Consider the following 22062-nt stretch of genomic DNA (forward strand, 5'->3'; position numbering starts at 1 on the left):
TATATATATATATATATATATATATATATATATATATATATATATATATATATATATATATATATATATATATTTATATGTTTTTAACGTCGTGGCTACAGTGACCTGTGGAAAAGTATCTATTTGCATATGTAATATTATTTTCTGTACGTGTGGTGGGCCAACGAGGTTGTTACTGCTGGGTCATGTCAGATGATGACCTCCTGGAAGGAACGACCTTGCTTCTCCTACAAGACTTTCCCTAACCTAGGTACGTCAGGCCCCTGCGTCACATATATATATGGCAGTGTGATCAGACCTCATCATAGTTCCAGCTTCTCCGTCAGCATGAACAACATTTTCATCTGCTTCCTCGGTACGTCCCCGCCATCAGCGTCTCTCTGGTATGATAATTAGTTTAGGACGTCCGTAACTGAATCATCATCGAATATTTATAAATGTTCTGGAGGGCAAGATGGGGTTGGTCAATATACATCTTACTATACAGAATATTGTCGTTTATTCAGTAAGTTAGGCACAGGTATACATAAAATCAAATATCATACAATGTGTAAACTACCAAGGATAAGTCCTGGATAACCAAAAACAATACTCCATCACGACCATCACTTGTCTCATAGTGTCCTAGTACTTTTACTTTGCCTTCACGTGTAGTGGGTAACTTAGCATCATGTTTCACGATGAGTTCTTTCTTCTTCACTGGCTGGGTCGAAAAGCTACAGGAAGGCGTCAGTCATATCACCAAAAGTTCCACAGTCAGTTGAATATCTTTATGCACACCATACCCATCCTATGTGGGCGCTAGTCAAAAATAGTTACAGAGGTACATAATGGGTCCAGGGACACAAGGGTGAGTTTTGACATTACTAAGATCCAGGTCAGCAGAAATTTCCATGGTTCTCCTGAGAAATTACCACCACAATGCTTGTAAGACATCCATAAAACCTTCACTTTCTGTGACATAGACTTGATCTCTTGTTAAAATATCATTCGGTGAAATAATTTAACATGTCACTGAATAATGTTATAATTTATGTGACGTCTTACATTTCAAATAATTTGTAATGTATGTATGCATGGATGGAATAAATGTATGTATATATATATATATATATATATATATATATATATATATATATATATATATATATATATATATATATATATATATATATATATATATATATATATATGGGAAACAACTTACTAACGTTCAAGAAATGCTAAAATATTTCATTCACAAAAACATATCAAAAATTATACATAATCACCCTAACTTTTCCTACTGTAAACAAGCCATTATGCATTATGTTACTGTAACAGCAGCTGGCCAGTAGCTAATAGGCAAGTGTGTGTGTGTGTGTGTGAGTAACATAGTGAAAATATCTGTAACATGTAGATTTTTTCTTGTAAGTAGTTCATCACTGCTATAACTTTAGCTAACAAAGCACTGGGGGCCCCGGCCCCAGGACACCCCTTACGTGCCTCTGTAATTTTGTGGCTACCGCCTACAGGATGCATAATATACCTATCATAGTAATTAACTAGCTGACGTGAGTACATTTAAAATGTTTGTTATGTGTAGTTGCAGTAGTGAGCGCCAACAGGCTCCCTAGTGACGCACCTTCCACCAACTATGGTGTGCCCCCTACCAACGGCGGATACTCCTACGGAGATCAACAAGGATCTGCCTCCTCCTTGGACACGGCTCTGGAGACTGACCCCAGAGCTGCCCTGACCGCCAGCATCCCCGGGGGCGGTACCCCAGGCCAGGACTACCCTATCCTAGCTTCTGTCCCCAACACTGGCTTCTCCTGCGATGCTCAGGAGTTTCCGGGTTACTTCGCTGACATCGCTGAGGAGGCTGGCTGTCAGGTCTTCCACATCTGTCAGTTCGACGGCCGCCATGACTCCTTCCTGTGTCCCAACGGCACTGTCTTCAACCAGCAGTACTTCGTGTGTGACTGGTGGTTCAACGTAGACTGCGCCACCTCTGAACAGTTCTTCCATCTGAACGCTCAAATTGGCAAGAATCCAGAGGACAGCACAGCCGAGGCCTCTGTCCAGTCCCTGTCTACGGCCTATGGCACCCCAGCCGCCGCGTCTGATACCTTACTCTCATCGGCTTATGGCCCCCAGGAAGCCCAGGCGTCAGCTCAAGCCCCTAGCACACTTTACAACACTCCTGCTAGGCTCTGAAATGTTCCACTCTGTTGCTGTTGTGACCAACAGCCTCTGCTACCATAACCTCTCCAGACCTCTTAGAATCAAATCAATTGAAAAAATACATATCTATAAAAAAATATTATTTATAATTAATAAAGTACTTAAGGAATGATATTTGTGTATTAATCACTTAAATAAAAAAAAATATTTTAATCATAATCCAGGCCAGTGGGCAACCACTGATTAAGACCCGTGTTACGAGGCTGACGAGATCACCACCGCAACTTTTTTGCCCTGTTAGAAATTGTTATATATATATATATATATATATATATATATATATATATATATATATATATATATATATATATATATATATATATATATATATATATATATATATATATATATATATATCAGATCACTTTTTAGTTGTAGCTACACTGAGAGTAAAAGGTAGATGGGATACAAGGAGAATAGAAGCATCAGGGAAGAGAGAGGTGAAGGTTTATAAACTAAAAGAGGAGGCAGTTAGGGTAAGATATAAACAGCTATTGGAGGAGAGATGGGCTAATGAGAGCATAGGCATTGGGGTCGAAGAGGTATGGGGTAGGTTTAAAAATGTAGTGTTAGAGTGTTCAGCAGAAGTTTGTGGTTACAGGAAAGTGGGTGCGGGAGGGAAGAGGAGCGATTGGTGGAATGATGATGTAAAGAGAGTAGTAGGGGAGAAAAAGTTAGCATCTGAGAAGTTTTTACAAAGTAGAAGTGATGAAAGGAGGGAAGAGTATATGGAGAAAAAGAGAGAGGTTAAGAGAATGGTGAAGCAATGTAAAAAGAGAGCAAATGAGAGAGTGGGTGAGATGTTATCAATAAATTTTGTTGAAAATAAGAAAAAGTTTTGGAGTGAGATTAACAAGTTAAGGAAGCCTAGAGAACAAATGGATTAGTCAGTTAAAAATAGGAGAGAAGAGTTATTAAATGGAGAGTTAGAGCTCTGTATTGGGAAGATGGAGGGAATATGTTGAGGAATTGTTAAATGTTGATGAAGATAGGGAAGCTGTGATTTCGTGTATAGGGCATGGAGGAATAATATCTTGTAGGAGTGAGGAAGAGCCAGTTGTGAGTGTGGGGGAAGTTCGTGAGGCAGTAGGTAAAATGAAAGGGGGTACGGCAGCCGGGATTGATGGGATAAAGATAGAAATGTTAAAAGCAGGTGGGGATATAGTTTTGGAGTGGTTGTTGCAATTATTTAATAAATGTATGGAAGAGGGTAAGGTACCTAGGGACTGGCAGAGTCCGTGCATAGTTCCTTTGTATAAAGGCAAAGGGGACAAAAGAGAGTGCAAAACTTATAGGGGCATAAATCTGTTGAGTATACCTGGTAAAGTGTATGGTAGAGTTGTTATTGAAAGAATTAAGAGTAAGACGGAGAATAGGATAGCAGATGAACAAGGAGGCTTCCGGAAAGGAAGGGGGTGTGTGGACCAGGTGTTTACAGTGAAACATATAAGTGAACAGTATTTAGATAAGGCTAAAGAGGTTTTTGTGGCATTTATGGATTTGGAAAAGGCGTATGACAGGGTGGATAGGAGGGCAATGTGGCAGATGTTGCAGGTGTATGGTGTAGGAGGTAGGTTACTGAAAGCAGTGAAGAGTTTTTACGAGGATAGTGAGGCTCAAGTTAAAGTATGTAGGAAAGAGTGAGATTATTTCCCAGTAAAAGTAGGCCTTAGACAAGGATGTATGATGTCACCGTGGTTGTTTAATATATTTATAGATGGGGTTGTAAGAGAAGTAAATGCGAGGGTCTTGGCAAGAGGCGTGGAGTTAAAAGATAAAGAATCACACATAAAGTGGGAGTTGTCACAGTTGCTCTTTGCTGATGACACTGTGCTCTTGGGAGATTCTGAAGAGAAGTTGCAGAGGTTGGTGGATGAATTTGGTAGGGTATGCAAAAGAAGAAAATTAAAAGTGAATACAGGAAATAGTAAGGTTATGAGGATAACAAAAAGATTAGGTGATGAAAGATTGGATATCAGATTGGAGGAAGAGAGTATGGAGGAGGTGAATGTATTCAGATATTTGGGAGTGGACGTGTCAGCGGATGGGTCTATGAAAGATGAGGTGAATCATAGAATTGATGAGGGGAATAGGGTGAGCGGTGCACTTAGGAGTCTGTGGAGACAAGGAACTTTGTCCTTGGAGGCAAAGAGGGGAATGTATGAGAGTATAGTTTTACCAACACTCTTATATGGGTGTGAAGCATGGGTGATAAATGTTGCAGCGAGGAGAAGGCTGGAGGCAGTGGAGATGTCATGTCTGAGGGCAATGTGTGGTGTGAATATAATGCAGAGAATTCGTAGTTTGGAAGTTAGGAGGAGGTGCGGGATTACCAAAACTGTTGTCCAGAGGGCTGAGGAAGGGTTGTTGAGGTGGTTCAGACATGTAGAGAGAATAGAACGAAACAGAATGACTTCAAGAGTGTATCAGTCTGTAGTGGAAGGAAGGCAGGGGAGGGGTCGGCCGAGGAATGGTTGGAGAGAGGGGGTAAAGGAGGTTTTGTGTGCGAGGGACTTGGACTTCCAGCAGGCATGTGTGAGCGTGTTTGATAGGAGTGAATGGAGACAAATGGTTTTTAATACTTGACGTGCTGTTGGAGTATGAGCAAAGTAACATTTATGAAGGGATTCAGGGAAACCGGCAAGCCGGACTTGAGTCCTGGAGATGGGAAGTACAGTGTCTGCACTCTGAAGGAGGGGTGTTAATGTTGCAGTTTAAAAACTGTAGTGTAAAGCACCCTTTTGGCAAGACAGTAATGGAGTAAATGATGGTAAAAGTTTTTCTTTTTCGGGCCACCCTGCCTTGGTGGGAATCGGCCGGTGTGATAATAAAAAAAAAAAAAAAAATATATATATACATATATATATATATTTATATATATATATATATATATTTATATATATATAAGAACATAAGAACATAAGAATGTAGGAACACTGCAGAAGGCCTACTGGCCCATACGAGGCAGGTCCTTATCAAAACGACATCTACCTAAAGCTACTCAAGAAACAACTCCAGCACCCCCCAACACCAATCAAACCCAGCCCCTCCCACTCATATATTTGTCCAGTCTCTTCTTAAAGCTACCCAAGGTCCTAGCCTCTATCACCCCACTGGGAAGACTGTTCCACGCATCTACAACTCTGTTAGAAAACCAGTACTTACCTATGTCCTTTCTAAATCTAAACTTATCCAACTTAAATCCATTATTCCTGGTTCTTACCTGGTTCGACACCCTCAGTACTTTATTAATGTCTCCCTTGTTCATGCCCGTCATCCACTTATACACTTCAATGATATCTCCCCTCATTCTACGCCTCTCCAGAGAGTGGAGATTTAAGGCTTTAAGTCTATCTTCATACGGGAGGTTCCTTACACAGTAAATCATTTTAGTCATTCTTCTCTGTATGTTCTCTAATGAGTCTATGTCCATCCTGTAGTAAGGGAACCAAAACTGAGCAGCATAATCTAAATGAGGCCTCACTAGTGATGTATAGAGCTGTAAAATAACTTTTGGACTTCTGTTACTTATACTTCTTGAGATAAATCCAAGTAATCTGTTGGCCTTGTTGCTCACACTGAGGCACTGCTGTCTTGGCTTTAGATTTCTGCTTACCATGACTCCCAAGTCCTTTTCACATTCTGTATGACCAAGCTCTACTTCACCTAGATTATAGCTTCGAGGGTTATTTTCATTACCAAGGGCAAGTACCTTACACTTATCCACATTAAACTTCATCTGCCATTTCTCAGACCAAGACATTAATTTGTTCAAATCGTCCTGGAGTTCATTGATATCCTCCTCAGAGTGAATTATACGGCCTATCTTTGTATCATCAGCAAACTTACTCATGTCACTAGTAATCCCTTCATCAAGGTCATTAATGTAAATTATGAACAAGAGAGGGCCTAAAACTGATCCTTGTGGAACGCCACTAGTGACTAATCCCCATTCAGATTTCACTCCATTAATGGTAACTCTCTGCTTTCTATTGGTAAGCCATGCCTCAATCCATGCTAGAACTTTACCTCCTATACCATGAGCTGCCACTTTTCTTAAGAGTCTCTTGTGAGGTACTCTGTCGAAGGCTTTACTAAAATCCAAATAAACAATATCATATTCCTTATCACTGTCAACTGCCTCAAATGTTCTATTGAAGAACGTCAGTAAGTTTGTCAGGCAGGAACGACCTCTCGTGAATCCATGCTGAGATTCATTTATCAAGTTATGCTCTTCAAGGTGACTTCTGATAATGTCAGCTATAATTGATTCTAATAACTTGCCCACTATAGATGTCAGGCTTATTGGACGGTAATTTGAAGGAGTGGACTTATCCCCTGATATATATATAAACACTGATCTCTGGCTGAAGGAGACTCGAACCTACGAACCTTAGGACAAGGTACGCAGTGCTTTACCAATCTACCCACACTGGACAAAATACCTTGGCGTGTAGCTTGCGCTTCACGTTTGATCCAAGGCAGCCAGCTTTCAGGGAGAAGGCTTACAGCTTTTCATCTCATCCCCTGCATGCATCAGCCTTACTAGAGATCTGAACAATGCAAGGAATTCGCGAGAGCAGGCGAAATATACACACTGATCTCTGGCTGAAGGAGACTCGAACCTACGAACCTTAGGACAAGGTATGCAGTGCTTTACCAATCTACCCGCACTGGACAAAATACCTTGGCGTATAGCTTGCGCTATACGTTTGATCCAAGGCAGCCAGCTTTCAGGGAGAAGGCTTACAGCTTTTCATCTCATCCCCTGCATGCATCAGCCTTACTAGAGATTTGAACAATGCAAGGAATTCGCTAGAGCAGGCGAAATATACACAAACACTGATCTCTGGCTGAAGGAGACTCGAACCTACGAACCTTAGGACAAGGTACGCAGTGCTTTACCAATCTACCCACACTGGACAAAATACCTTGGCGTGTAGCTTGCGCTACACGTTTGATCCAAGGCAGCCAGCTTTCAGGGAGAAGGCTTACAGCTTTTCATCTCATCCCCTGCATGCATCAGCCTTACTAGAGATTTGAACAATGCAAGGAATTCGCGAGAGCATGCGAAATATACACAAACACTGATCTCTGACTGAAGGAGACTCGAACCTACATTGTTCAAATCTCTTGTAAGGCAGGGGATGAGATGAAAAGCTGTAAGTCTTCTCCCTGAAAGCTGGCTCCCTTGGATCAAACGTGTAGCACAAGCTACAGGCCAAGGGATTTTTGTCCAGTGTGGGTAGATTGGTAAAGCACTGCGTACCTTGTCCTAAGGTTCGTAGGTTCGAGTCTCCTTCAGCCAGAGATCAGTGTTTGTGTATATTTCGCCTGCTCTCGCGAATTCCTTATATATATATATATATATATATATATATATATATATATATATATATATATATAGAGAGAGAGAGAGAGAGAGAGAGAGAGAGAGAGAGAGATTTTCTCTATAAGGATTACAATGCGGGGTTTACAGATTTTGGTTATTGTGTGGTTTATATGTAATAAAATGCTAATTACAGAGGGGGCCACTAGAAACCCCAGCATGGCTAGGCATTTCGGGCAAACTTAGATTAATTCTTAACCCTAAATTATTACAAATTGTCGAGTAAGTTAACTAAATACTAAGTGACTAAATACTAGTTTGAGTTTAGCAATGTGAATGCTTTTGTTTTGGAACAATACATAGTTTCTATATTGGAGTATCACAGGCAAACTTGTGACTAGTTAGGAATCTTTATTTTAAGATTAAGATACGTACTTCTGTGCTTATAGTCAAATGGGTGAGTGAGTGAGTGTAAGTGTGAACCACCAGGTGGTTTTTATGTAGTTAGTTGACGGGGTGTATCAGGGAGATAAGATGTTTTCTAACGGTAGTTTTGAAGGTGATGAATGTGTCTGCAGTTCTAGAGTTTTCAGGTAGGGTGTTCTAGATTTTAAGGCCTTTGACATACATTGAATTTTTGTAAAGGTTTAGGCAGACACGGGGAATGTCGTAGAGATGTTTTTGTCTGGTGTTATGCTTGTGGGTTCTGTCACAACTATCAAGAAAGCATTTTAGGTCAAGGTTAATATTGGATTTTAAGGTCCTGTATATGTAGATTGCACAGTAATAAGTGTGGATGTTCTGAACAGGGAGTAAGTTTAGATCTATATGAAGAGTGGGGGGGGGGTGTTGCCAGGGATGGCATTTAGTGATTATTCTTACTGCGGCTTTTTGAGTTATTATTGGCTTTAGGTGTATTGCTGCAGTTGATCCCCAAGCACAAATAGCATAGGTGAGGTATGGATAAATGAGTGAATGGTATAGTGTGAGAAGGGCATTTTGCGGCACGTAGTATCGTATCTTGGAGAGGATCCCAACCGTTTTGGATACTTTTTTTGATATGTGTTGGATATGGGTGCTGAAATTCAGGTTGTTGTCGAGGTATAGGCCTAGGAATTTGGCCTCATTATGTCTGGCAGTTAGAGTGCTGTCGATCTTAATGTTAAGTTGCGCAACACCTGCTTTGCTACCACACATAATATAGTAGGTTTTGTCAGTGTTAAGTGTAAGTTTATTGGCTGTCATCCAAGTTGATATTTTGAGCAGCTCCTCATTAACAATGGTGTTGAGGGTGGCAAGATTAGGGTGAGAGATGACATAAGTCGTGTCGTTAGCAAAGAGAATGGGTTTCAGGTGTTGGGATATGTTTGGAAGATCATTGATGTAAATGAGGAGAGCAGGGGTCCTAGGACACTTCCCTGCGGAACTCCAGTATCAAGTGGCCGTGTTGATGATGCTGTGTCTTTAATGGTGACATACTGATACCTATTAGTAAGGTAGGATTTAAAATATGCAAGCGTATGGCCTCTTATACCATAATGGTCAAGTTTGTGGAGTAGGATGCCGTGGTCTACTGTGTCAAAAGCTTTTCTTAGGTCAATAAAAATTCCTAGCGGATATTCCTTATTTTCCAATGCTGTGTAAAGCAGATCTAGTATTTTCACAATTGCATCATTAGTGCTTTTATTTTTCCTGAATCCAAACTGGTAGGGGTTGAGTATGTTTTGTGCCGTTATAAATGAATACAGTCTTCTGTGCACGAGTTTCTCGAAGATTTTGGAAAGCAATGGTAAGTTAGATATTGGCCTATAGTTGTTGACATCTGTAGGGTCACCAGCTTTATGTATTGGTGTAACCCTTGCCATCTTGAGTAGTTTCGGGAAGGTGCTAGTTTCTAGTGACTTGTTAAAAAGTAATGTAATAGCGTGTGAAAGGACATGGGCCGCTCACTTGTACAATAATAGTGGGATGTGAGAGAGATTCCCTGAGTTATTTTTAAGTGACTTTATAATCGCAGTGACTTCCGTGGGCTCAGTTGGTACAAGATAGAAGGAATTTGGGAAATTCCCATCTAGGTAGTCCCCGGCATGGGCGTTGGCACGTGGGATTTTACTGGCGAGATTAGATCCTATGTTTGAGAAGAAGTCGTTTATCTTGTAAGCTGTATCAGTGGGATGCAGTGGTGTTTTATTAGGTTTAGTTAGGACAATATTCTTGTTTTTTTTTCAGTTTGTGGGTCCCAGGATCTGAGAGAGTGCTTTCCAGGTCTTTTTTTATATCTCCTCTAGTGTCAGTGAATCTGCTGGAGTAGTACAGTTCTTTGGCTTTCTTTATTACTTTGGTGAGAACTGATGAATAGTGTTTAAGAATATCTTTGTGTATTAAGCCCTGTCTATATTGCTTTTCATATTGGTGTTTCTTATCAATGGATTTCAGAATTGTGCTGGTTAGCCATGGGCAACCGAGCCGTGATCTGTTTCGTTTTTATAGGACAATGTTTGTTGTATAGTCTAAGTAATTTGTTAAGAAAAATGTCTGTCCAATCGTCAATACCATTGGCCTTGGAGAATTCTGTAGGCCAGTCAACAGTCTCTAGGTCTGCTGTGAACTTCCTTATTGAGGCCTCGTCATGGAGTCTAAATGAAACTTTGTTGTATTCCAGTGGTGGTTTACTGATGTTTGTCAAGAAGAAGGTTGGGTAGTGGTTTGTAGTGCTGTCTGTGATTATCCCTGATTTAATTAAGGGGGGCTAGTATACTGGTCCATATGTGGTCTATTATGGTTGCACTTGTCTCAGTGAGCCTGGTTGGTTTAGTTATTGTTGGTATGAGAAGTGTGTTGTTCATATTGTTGATGAAATCAGTTAGTCTGATCATCTAGTAGGCCAATAGTAGGCCATAGCTATCAATCGGGCTTTAGAAGATCCTACTCAACCGACACCTCCCTTATTAATCTGATGGATTACCTGAGAACTGAAATATCAAAGGGGAACCTCGTAGGTATGGTAACCTTAGACCTGCAAAAGGCCTTCGATACTGTCAACCACAATATATTATGTAAGAAATTTCAAGCTATCGGTATAGGTTCTGTAGACTTGTTTAAGTCCTACCTTAGCAACAGGAGACAAATAGTCAAAATCAACAAAACGGAATCAGAACCCCTGTCGATAACATGCGGAGTTCCCCAAGGTAGTATTCTGGGTCCCTTATTATTCTTATGTTATGTCAATGATATGCCTATCAGTGTCAAGTGCAAACTCCTACTGTATGCAGATGACAGTGCTCTGTTAGTGACAGGTAAAGACCCACAAGATATTGCTAATGTTTTAACACTGGAACTGGAGTCCTGCAGCAAATGGTTAGTAGACAACAAACTATCATTACACCTAGGGAAAACTGAAGCCATTCTCTTTGGCACGAAACATAAACTGAGAAGGGTAAATAATTTTAATGTCCAGTGTAATGGGGAGCCCATCACTTTGGTTTCATCAGTAAAATATCTGGGAATCCCCTTTGACCCATGCATGTCAGGAGAATTGATAGGGAACAGTGTAGTAAAGAAAGCGAATGCCAGACTGAAGTTCCTGTATAGACAAGCACAGTGTCTACCTACTGAGGCTCGCAGGACCCTATGTCTAGCCCTTATACAATGCCATATGGATTACGCTTGCTCTTCATGGTACTCTGCCTTGACAAAAAAAACTGAAAGATAGACTGCAAATCACCCAGAACAAAATCGTAAGATTCATCCTGGGGCTGGGACCAAGAGAACATGTAGGCCAGGATGAATTACAGCAGTTGGATATGCTGAATGTTGAAGACAGAGTAAAACAACTGAAGCTAAATCATGTTTATAAAATTGCTCACAAACAGTGTCCAGAATATCTTGCTGTCAATTTTGTCAAGGTTGGGAATCAAAGCAATCATAGTACTAGGGGGAGAGAACACAACTTTGTAGTACCCACAGTCAGTGGCCAGGCTTCAAACACCTTTTATTGTACAGCAATAAAGGAATGGAACAGACTGCCCGCACATGTCAAAGCCAGTCATAGCATGAACCAGTTCAAGAAGAGTGCCAAAAGGTGTCTGATGAATGTAGCTACAGAAAGGGAGGGGAATGATTTTCTATTTTTTAGCTAACATACGTGTAAATTTTACCTTATTCCTAGTAATGACCCTCGTATTGTAGATAGTCTTAATGACCCTCGTGTAGTAGATAGTCTTTTTAGTATGATAATAAGATGTTATCTTCATTGTAGAATAATAAGAAAATATTATAACATTTATATTATAATAATAAGGTAAAAGGACCCCAATGGAAATAAGTCACTCTGTCTGACTTTTTTGGGTTATCCCAGGTTCTCTACACATATGCTGCTGTGTATGATAATTCTATGTAACTGTATTTGTGTATACCTGAATAAACTTACTTACTTACTTACTTACTTAAGTCTCCAGCTAAGAGAAGGTGGTGCTTGTTCATTTGTCTGTTTGTTATTAGTGCCTTTAATTTCTCACTGAAATTTGGGATGTTTGTGTGAGGTATCCGGTAAATGGCACCGATTGTTATAGGCGTCTTAAGGTTTTTTACTGTAAAATTAGCAAAAATGTATTCCCCATATTCATCACTAAAGCAAGTGGTGCTAATACAAGATAATTGGTTAGAGTAATAGATTGCAATACCACCCCCAACTTGGTTTGGTCTGCAGTTGTGAATTGCTGTGTATCCTGGTAGAGGATAGATATCTATTGTGTCCTGCTTAAGCCAGGTCTCAGTAAGAATAATGCAGGAGAAGGGTGTCTTTAGTGATTCAAGGAGTGCTAGGAGGTCATCATAGTGTTTGCTTAAGGACCTGATGTTGTAGTTAAGTACTGATAGACTTTTAGCATTGTTTAGGATAGTGGTGGCTTGTGATGCTGTGTAATAAAGGCAGTTACTTTCCAATAGGTTTTGATTGTGTGTCAGCTTATGGAGGTTTAGATCAGGGTCAACGTGATCAATCATCTTCTAGGTTTAAATTATGGTTATTTATATCCTGAGTTGTGTGTTGAGTTCTAGTACTGATATCTGTAGTGGTGAAGTTTGGACAAGTATATAGCTAGAGTATTTTGGTCATATAGAGTATAGTCACTAATACACATAATGAAGTTGGTGTTGTCTATGTGTTGTGCTGGAATGAACTAAAGTACAACTAGGTATAAACTAGTAATATAAAAAATACTAGTTTAAAATGGCACAAGACTCTCACTTGTAATATATATATATATATATATATATATATATATATATATATATATATATATATATATATATATATATATATATATATATATATATATATATATATATATATTTATATGGTGTTAAACCAGAGCTTGGTTTAACACCACTTGAAATCTAAATAATCAGTAATAGAGATTCCCAAATGGTCCACAAGCGTATCATTCTTCTTCTTATCGGTTTTAAACCCACTACATCAAAGTATTCTTGACTGTTGATGAACATGTGACATGCAGCTATAATACCCCTCGTGTGCCGATAGTCCTCAGACCCAATTAACCAACAAATTAACTGTGGTTTATTTCCTGGTAGTTAGTCGAGTGCTGTAAGCCACATATACTAGGAAAGGTCTCCCAAAAATGGACCTCCAGTGGAAACGAGCCTCATTGATTGGCTTAGCGAGCTATTAAGTGTTGATATCGTTCAGAAAGTCAAGGATTGATCACTAGTATTAAGGACTTACAACAACACTTTTACACAAGTAAAATCCCAAGCACGAACATTCAACCAAAACTGCCTCACTGGCAACCACCCAAATACTTTATTTTTAGCCTCAACAAACCTTACTGAAATCTCGCTTATCACCAGAACACTAAAGAACAAGACAGGGAACCTAAATAGCTTACCACCACTCATGTATAAAAAATCTTCTCATGTGTAGTCACCAATTATTGTAACTCTTTTTAACAAATCCATTGAATCTTCCACCTTCTCATCCATACTCAAGACAGCAAGAGTCACCCCGATCCTCAAGGGAGGTGATCCAACTGATTTGAACAGTTATAGGCCTATATCAAACCTGTCCCTACTAACTAAAAATCTTCGAAAAATTAATTCACAAACAAGTCTACTCCTACTTCGTATCCCACAACATATTCAACTCTTGTCAGTTTGGGTTCAGACCGAAAAAAGGTACCAATGATGCTATTATACATATGCTTGAACTAATATATTCTGCACTGGAGAAAAATAAATTTCCCCTGGGGCTTTTCGTAGACTTACAATAAACTTTTGATACAGTTGACCTTGATCTTATCTTATCTTATCTTTTGCACCAAAAACTCGAACACTGCGGTGTCAGAGGACACTCGATTACCTAAAATCTTATCTTAACAATAATACCCAGTATGTATACACAAATGGAACCAGCTCTACCACACAACCTGTTCTTGTTGGAGTCCCACAGGGGAACATTCTTGACCCACTTCTCTTTCTTATTTACATCAATGACCTACCGAACGCATCTAATCTCCTTAAACCCATTTTATTTGCAGATGACACAACTTATGTCTTTTCCCACCCAAACCCAACCATACTAACAGACACAGTAAATGATGAACTGCTAAAAACATCTACTTGGATGATTACCAACAAACTTACTCTCAATGTAGACAAAACCTACTTCACGCTTTTTGGAAACAGAGCTTCAAATGTACAGCGAAACACATTGACAAATGGTTCACCTATCTTGAGACAGGGCAAGGGCAAATTTCTAGGTCTCCACTTGACTGCAGTCTCAAATTTCAGACACACATACAGCAAATTTCCAAAGCAGTAGGCATCCTTTCAAAGAAATGGTACTATGTACCCTAATCAGCTCTTCTAGCTTTGTACCACTGTCTCATTTATCCTTCCTTCACCTATGGTATTTGTGCATGGGGCTCAACCACAGTAAATCACCTTAAGCCTTTAATAACCCGGCAAAAAGCTGCAGTGTGATTGATTACTAACTCCTGCATTAGACAACACACTCTACCTCTTTTCAGAAGTCTTAACTTACTAAATATACAAAACCTCCACACTTATTATTGTGCCGTTCACACAACACTCCCAGCCTGCTACATACACAGAACACAATCCTCTAATGTAAACCCTCCTCTCAAACTCCTTCTTGATAACTATAACAGACACAACCATAATACGAGACACTCTTCGATATTCCTCGTGTTCATCTCTATGCAAAAATGCTATGCACATAAAAGGCCCGAAGATCTGGAATTCATTGCCAGAACACACTAAAGGACCCCTGTCTGCAGATCAGTTTAAGGTCCTAATAAGAAATCACCTCATCACTTAAACCTAACCAGACAAACCGTACCTAATCACTACCAGTTTCTCAAAAGCTACTCATATTGTGCTGATGAATACTCAACCACTTTCTACTTAGATTTTTTTTTATTCGCCGGTATTCTCCCGGCCCTGATCTTTTCCAATAGTGGTGACCCGGCCTTGGCTCCCTATCTGGGGAGTGTCTCGAGACCTAAGTCTGCCATGGGAGGAGGTACAAGTACTCCCTCATCTTTGGGACCAAGTATCCCCAGGCCTAGCCACAGTCCCCGCTCTCACGGGGCTCGCAGGGAGAAGGTAGGCCTCTGGTCTGCCATCTACCCCGCCACAAAGAGGCTCGTGGGGATGGCAGTCTTGTGGGCTGCAGGTGGCACCAAACTCTGGCACTACTTCGAAATTAGGATGTCTATATTTTCTTTGTTTTAAATATCAGTAGATTGTTATACGGTACATCATAATATAAATTGTTCCATTGTAATACCACAGTTCATTGTTTTAAATAGTAATAAACTGTAATACATCATACTGAAAATTGTTTTAAATTGTTATATTGTAATACTGTAATCTTTATTAACTAATTTAATAGTGTAATAAGTCTGTACTAGACTTATCAAGACCATATAGCATCACCTGATATAATATACAGTTGAAATATAAACACAAATGCAGTATAATGTGATCCCTTATTGACAACGTCAATAAGGGATCACATTATACTGCATTTGTGTTTATATTTCCACTGTGTCGGTATTTTATACCATTTATTTCCATAATATACAGTTCTCCTGTACTTACTGTAATTCATCTAATGACCATATGAACTATGTATCATTGCCTTACTAATCTTAAATTAATTTGAAGTTTGCCCGAAATGCTCTGCATACAAAGGGGCTTTTGGCATGTACACCCAACTATTATGTTCTTCTGTACAACCATCTAATTTGTCAAAATAAATTATCTTTCAATAATCCGCACATAGAAGAATGAAAGTTGTACCGAAACAACGTTTTGGTACGACTTAGACCATCGACTATTGATGAAAGATAAGACACGTGTGAAACATCTGGTTATCTTTGTTGTAGACGTTTCACCATCCAGTGTGAGGTTAACAGTCCAAGTGGGACCGAAACGTTGTATTAAGTTTAATTTTCCTATGTGCGGGTGTAGTGATACTGGTCCTGTGGGGAGCAGCAGCAGGATAATACTGCACCACCTCTAGGGGCCCTTAACAACAACAACAGTTTGGTGTGTGTCATGGGCACCAACACATGGTGTGTGATTCTCTCCTACTTTATCCATTTATCAGCGATGCAGATTACATGGTGAGTTTAAATATGTGGCCTGTAGTTATAACTTTTCTCTTGACATATGCAAGACATCACCATCCCTGTAGAAGCCATTATTAGATGTACTAGTCATTATATTTTGTTGTTGCAGAAGTACTATGAAGATTCTATGTTCAATAAAGCCTAGAGATAAGGCCTGTGTTTCTATCACAACAATTTATTGAACATAGAATCCTGGGCTACCTGGTGGTGATCCTGCGCTAGACTACATCACAACATGGAGCGTTTACTGAAACCTGAGAGGCTAGACTGTGACCCCAGCTTATCAACGGCTGCTCAGGAATGGAAGCACTGGTTTAAGACTTTCGAAAACTTCTTGGGAGCCCTTCCTAAAACAGATCTAGATAAACTAAGTCTGCTCATCAATTTTGTGTCACCTAAGATATATGAGGCTATTTCTGAGTGTAATACCTACGAAGATGCTATCAAAACCCTCAAGTCTCAGTATATTAAACCTACAAATGAAATCTTTGCACGCTATCGCCTTGCAACTCGCCGCCAGCAGATTGATGAGTCCTTAGAGGAATACTTTCAAGCACTGAAAATTTTAGGTAAGGACTGTCACTTCCAAGCAGTGACAGCTGCTCAGTATTGTGAAGAGTCCATCAGGGATGCTTTTATCAGTGGCCTGCAATCACCAATAATAAGGCAGCGTTTATTGGAGAATAAAACTCTCGACTTAGAAGCTGCCTTTGACCAGGCAAGAGCTCTAGATTCAGCCCAGAAGAATTCTGAAGTATACAGTACCGCTCAGCCTTCTCGAGTGGTAAGTGCTGCAATTCCTGACCAAGACTCTTGCAATGAAGTTACTGGGGAACCTGCCTCAGTGACAGCAGCAGCAGGTACGGTGTGTTTCTTTTGTGGTTTTTCAAGACATCCACGTCCAAAGTGTCCTGCTCGTGAAGCAATGTGCCATAAATGCCACAAGAAAGGTCACTTTGCTAAAGTATGTCGTGCTAATGCATCAACAAGAGCTAGTGCCTCCACACATTCCAGTGATCATGCGACTCTAGCAACAGTGACTTCTGCGGCTACTCCAAATTCACTGTCAAAGGCAGTTGTGAAAGTATTCATCAAAGGAACAGAAGTAGATGGTCTTATTGATAGTGGCAGCTCAGAGAGTTTCATCAACCTTGACTTAGTTAAACGGCTCTCCTTGACTCTACATCACTCATCAGGTACCGTTTCCATGGCATCAACATCTCTCTCTATTCAGACCTTAGGGTTTTGTAAGGTAAATCTCAGAGTTAATGGAAAGGATTATCAAGATGTACATTTAGCTATTCTGCCACAACTGTGCTCTGATGTTATCCTTGGTCAGGACTTTCAGAAGCTGCATGGTAGTGTCACCTTAACATATGGAGGTGAACTGCCTCCTCTTGTTGTCTGTGGACTTAGCACTTTAAGGGTAGACCCACCAAAGCTGTTTGCAAATCTTACCGCGGATTGCCATCCTATATCAGCTAAGTCACGCCGCTATTCTTATGAGGATCGGATGTTCATTGAGAAAGAAACTCAGAGGCTGCTGAAGGAGGGTATTATAGAACCGAGTGATTCCCCTTGGCGTGCACAGGTTGTTGTTGTTAAAGATGGTTATAGGAAACGGAGACTGGCTATCGATTACTCTGAGACAATCAACAAATTTACACTTCTTGATGGGTACCCTCTACCTCGAATTGACGATACAGTGAACAATATTGCTCAGTACTACGTGTTTAGCACAATTGATCTGCAGAGTGCCTATCATCAAGTCCCTATAAGGAATGAAGATAAACCATACACAGCGTTTCAGGCTAGTGATGGCCTGTATCAGTTTACCAGAGTCCCTTTTGGAGTCACCAATGGGGTAGCCTGCTTCCAACGAATTATGGATTCACTCATTCAGGAAGAGCAACTCATGGGAACCTACGCGTATTTAGATAATGTTACCATTTGTGGCAAGACCCAGGAGGAACATGATGCAAACCTTGATAAGTTTTTGGAAGCCGCCAAGAAGAAAAATATCAGTTACAATGAGGAAAAGTGTACTTTTTCAACTAAAAGGCTTAGCATCCTTGGTTATGTAGTGGAAGGAGGTTCAATATTCCCAGACCCTGAACGACTACGACCTCTACGGGAACTTCCAATGCCTCAAGACAAAAAGTCACTCCGAAGAACTCTTGGTCTCTTTGCTTATTACTCACAATGGATCTACAACTATTCAAGTAAAGTCCGCCCATTGAGTGCTACCACATTTCCTGTGACAAAGGAAGCAGAAGCCGCTTTCCATACTCTCAAACAGGACATTGAAAACTCAGTAGTTCAAGCCATTGATGAGTCCCTACCATTCGAAGTGGAAACGGATGCATCTGACATTGCCATTGCTGCAGTCTTATCTCAGGCAGGACGACCAGTAGCCTTCTTTTCGAGAACTTTTCAAGGATCAGAGAAATGTTATGCTGCTGTAGAAAAGGAAGCCCAGGCCATCATAGAAGCAGTTCGCCACTGGAGGCATTATTTAACTGGTAGACATTTCACCATAAGGACTGACCAACGGTCCATGATGTATATGTTCGACAAGAGGCACAAAAGTAGGATAAAGAATGACAAGATATTACGCTGGAGGATGGAACTATCGTGTTATGACTTTGATATTCTGTACCGACCGGGTCAAGAGAACATCTCACCTGATGCATTCTCTAGGTCCCACTGTGGAGCAGCATGTCATGATTTGCAATCACTCTCAGCTCTCCACAAGGCTTTGTGTCACCCAGGAGTTACACGCCTGTACCATTTTGTCAAATCGAAGAACATGCCCTACTCAGTGGAAGATGTGCGACAAGTGATCAGAGCATGCAGAGTATGTGCAGAGTGCAAGCCAAACTTTCATCAGCCAGAGAAGACTCATCTCATAAAATCCACCCAGCCTTTCGAAAGATTGAATATAGATTTCAAAGGACCTCTACCAAGCACAAATCAGAATAGGTATTTCCTTAACATAGTAGATGAATATTCAAGGTTTCCCTTTGTATTCCCCTGTGCAAATATGGCTGCTTCAACTGTTATTAGTTGTCTTTCACAGTTGTTCTCTATTTTTGGTATGCCAGCTTATATCCATTCAGACAGGGGATCCTCGTTCATGAGTAACGAACTTCAGGAGTTTTTGGCTAGCAAAGGTATTGCCTGCAGCAGAACAACAAGCTACAACCCTCAAGGCAATGGTCAAGTGGAGCGGTTCAATGGTACTATATGGAAGGCAGTTACAATGACATTAAAGTCGCGCAATCTACCTGTTCAACACTGGCAAACTGTCCTACCTGATGCTCTTCACTCTATTAGATCACTGCTGTGCACAGCTACTAATGCAACCCCTCATGAAAGACTCCTCAACTATTCACGTCGTTCCTCTACGGGAGCCTCCGTGCCCACTTGGTTATGTCATCCTGGACCCGTTCTCCTGAAGAGTCACCGTAGGATGAACAAGACGGATCCTTTAGTGGAAGAGGTAGAGCTCCTGCAAGCTAATCCACATTACGCCCACATTCGCTACCAAAATGGTGAAGAGACTACAGTATCTACAAGACATTTAGCCCCAGTTGAAATCCCTATTAGTGTGGAATCTCAAGATACACCAATAGATGTGAAAGATGCTTCGTTTTCTCCTGGAAAGCCCCTTGAGACTACCCCTATGGAAATAGAGGATTCTGCTCCAGCAGTTAATCAAACCCCGCTGGAAAATATCGAACCTGGTGAAGAGGCTCAAGGGCTACGAAGGTCGGGACGTGTACGTCGCCCACCTAACAGTTTGGGAGATTACTGTCTCTGATATTTTAGAAGGGGGAGATTGTAGTGATACTGGTCCTGTGGGGAGCAGCAGCAGGATAATACTGCACCACCTCTAGGGGCCCTTAACAACAACAACAGTTTGGTGTGTGTCATGGGCACCAACACATGGTGTGTGATTCTCTCCTACTTTATCCATTTATCAGCGATGCAGATTACATGGTGAGTTTAAATATGTGGCCTGTAGTTATAACTTTTCTCTTGACATATGCAAGACATCACCATCCCTGTAGAAGCCATTATTAGATGTACTAGTCATTATATTTTGTTGTTGCAGAAGTACTATGATGATTCTATGTTCAATAAAGCCTAGAGATAAGGCCTGTGTTTCTATCACAACAGCGGGTTATCGGTGTGTTGTTGCAGTCACGTTTTTATTCTTCACCTTCTCGTTTGTCTACTGCAGTGAAATGAGCATGATAATGTTCGAATTGTGGGCACTACTGAGCCTACTCACATATATGGTGGCATACTAGATCTGTGTCTTGGATTTAATACATCATATACGATGCATGACTCTGTCATAGTTGATGATCTTCTATCTGATCACTTCCCAAGACTAACAACTGTCAATCTTGATCACATCTCCAGCAATCAAGGAGCTAAATACAGAAGGAGGAAACTTATTCTCAAACCAGAACACAGAGACAACTTTATTAACCACTTGGATCAATGGTATAAGAATTACGAGCCCATTGGCACACAAAAATTTAATGATGATTTAATTACCACTATTGAGAGTGTTCTCACAGATCAAGTGGGCAGGAATAGGATACAAAGACCCTCCACTATAAATAACAATAAAAACCAATGTAAATACTATAATGATCCACAGCTGCGCAATCTAACACATGCAGCTAGGAGGATTGGTAAAGCATACCGTGAATGTAGAACCCCAGACCTGCTCAGAACGTTCCAAGCTGCACTAACAAATGCAAGGAATAGAAAGGAAGAACTTAGGCAACAGGAATGGGAACAGTTTGTTAGTGGATTAAATAGGTCCACCCCTTTGAGTTTGGCTTGGAAAGGTATAAATAAAATAACCAGGAAAAAGACTGGCAATGTTGCTCATCCCTTTCCTCTTGAAAAAGCAAATGACCTCATAAATGACTGGTCCAAAACATCCAGGCATGAAAGCCTTCCATCTCATATTAGAAAAAATTTAGAGAGTACTTCTGGAGAAATGTTGAAACTGATTAATTTTATGAGCCAAAATATTGATGAGAGTGATTGCCTCTTTACCGAGTATGAATTAGATAATGCATTAACCAAAGGTCGATCAACTGCTCCTGGAGAGGATGGTATAACCTATGATATTCTCAGAACTCTAAGGCACGTGCCTGATAACCCTTTGTTGGCACTGTATAATCTCAGTTACATTGAGGGCGTTCTTCCTACTTCCTGGACCAATAGTCTCATTGTGCCTATCCCTAAGCCCCAACAGCCTGATACATTTAGGCCGATCTCCTTAACTAGTTGTCTTTGTAAAACTTTTGAAAGAATGATGCTTAACAGACTGTACTACAGAATCAGACATCAACTTTCCCCCTACCTCTATGGGTTCATGAAAGGTAAAAGTGTGCAGAACTGTATTTCCACCTTTCTCACTGCACACACCTCTACTAGTTTTACCACTTTTCTTGATCTAAAATCAAAATCTGCATTTGATATTGCGAACAGAACCGTTATACTACATGAACTAGCCAAAATGAATATTGGTGGTAGCTTACTCTGCTGGATAATAGGATACCTGTCAAATAGAGTATCCTCTGTCCTTTACCAAGGCTTCAGAAGTGATTCTAAAGAAATGTCTTTAGGTACACCGTAGGGAGGAGTTCTTAGTCCCATGCTATTTAATATTCTGATTAATGCTCTCCTAAATGCTCTACCTGCCTCACCTAAACATATAGCTATAAGCTATGCTGATGATATCATGATCCATACAACAGGGCATAAGAAGATGAATACCATTCTTAATGAAGTTCAAGCAAT

The 22062-nt window shown here is 40.3% G+C and overlaps 1 protein-coding gene across 1 annotated transcript; it reads left to right on the plus strand.

Moving 5' to 3' along the window:
* The first annotated feature begins 327 nt into the window (after positions 1-327).
* LOC128687096 (uncharacterized) lies at positions 328-2199 on the plus strand. The gene is made up of 2 exons (XM_053774443.2): positions 328-355; positions 1559-2199. Exons 1-2 carry the CDS (start codon positions 328-330, stop codon positions 2197-2199), a joined length of 669 nt encoding a protein of 222 aa, XP_053630418.2.
* Positions 2200-22062: the final 19863 nt, after the last annotated feature.

This window comes from Cherax quadricarinatus, chromosome 62, assembly GCF_038502225.1.
Source record: "Cherax quadricarinatus isolate ZL_2023a chromosome 62, ASM3850222v1, whole genome shotgun sequence".
NCBI lineage: Eukaryota > Metazoa > Arthropoda > Malacostraca > Decapoda > Parastacidae > Cherax > Cherax quadricarinatus.

Excerpts from the sequence above, each read along its gene's own strand:
- LOC128687096 (XM_053774443.2), top strand. The coding sequence starts at position 328 with ATGAACAACATTTTCATCTGCTTCCTCG. Across the intron at positions 356-1,558 it reads CATTTTCATCTGCTTCCTCG|TACATTTAAAATGTTTGTTA; the intron begins GTACGTCCCCGC and ends AGCTGACGTGAG.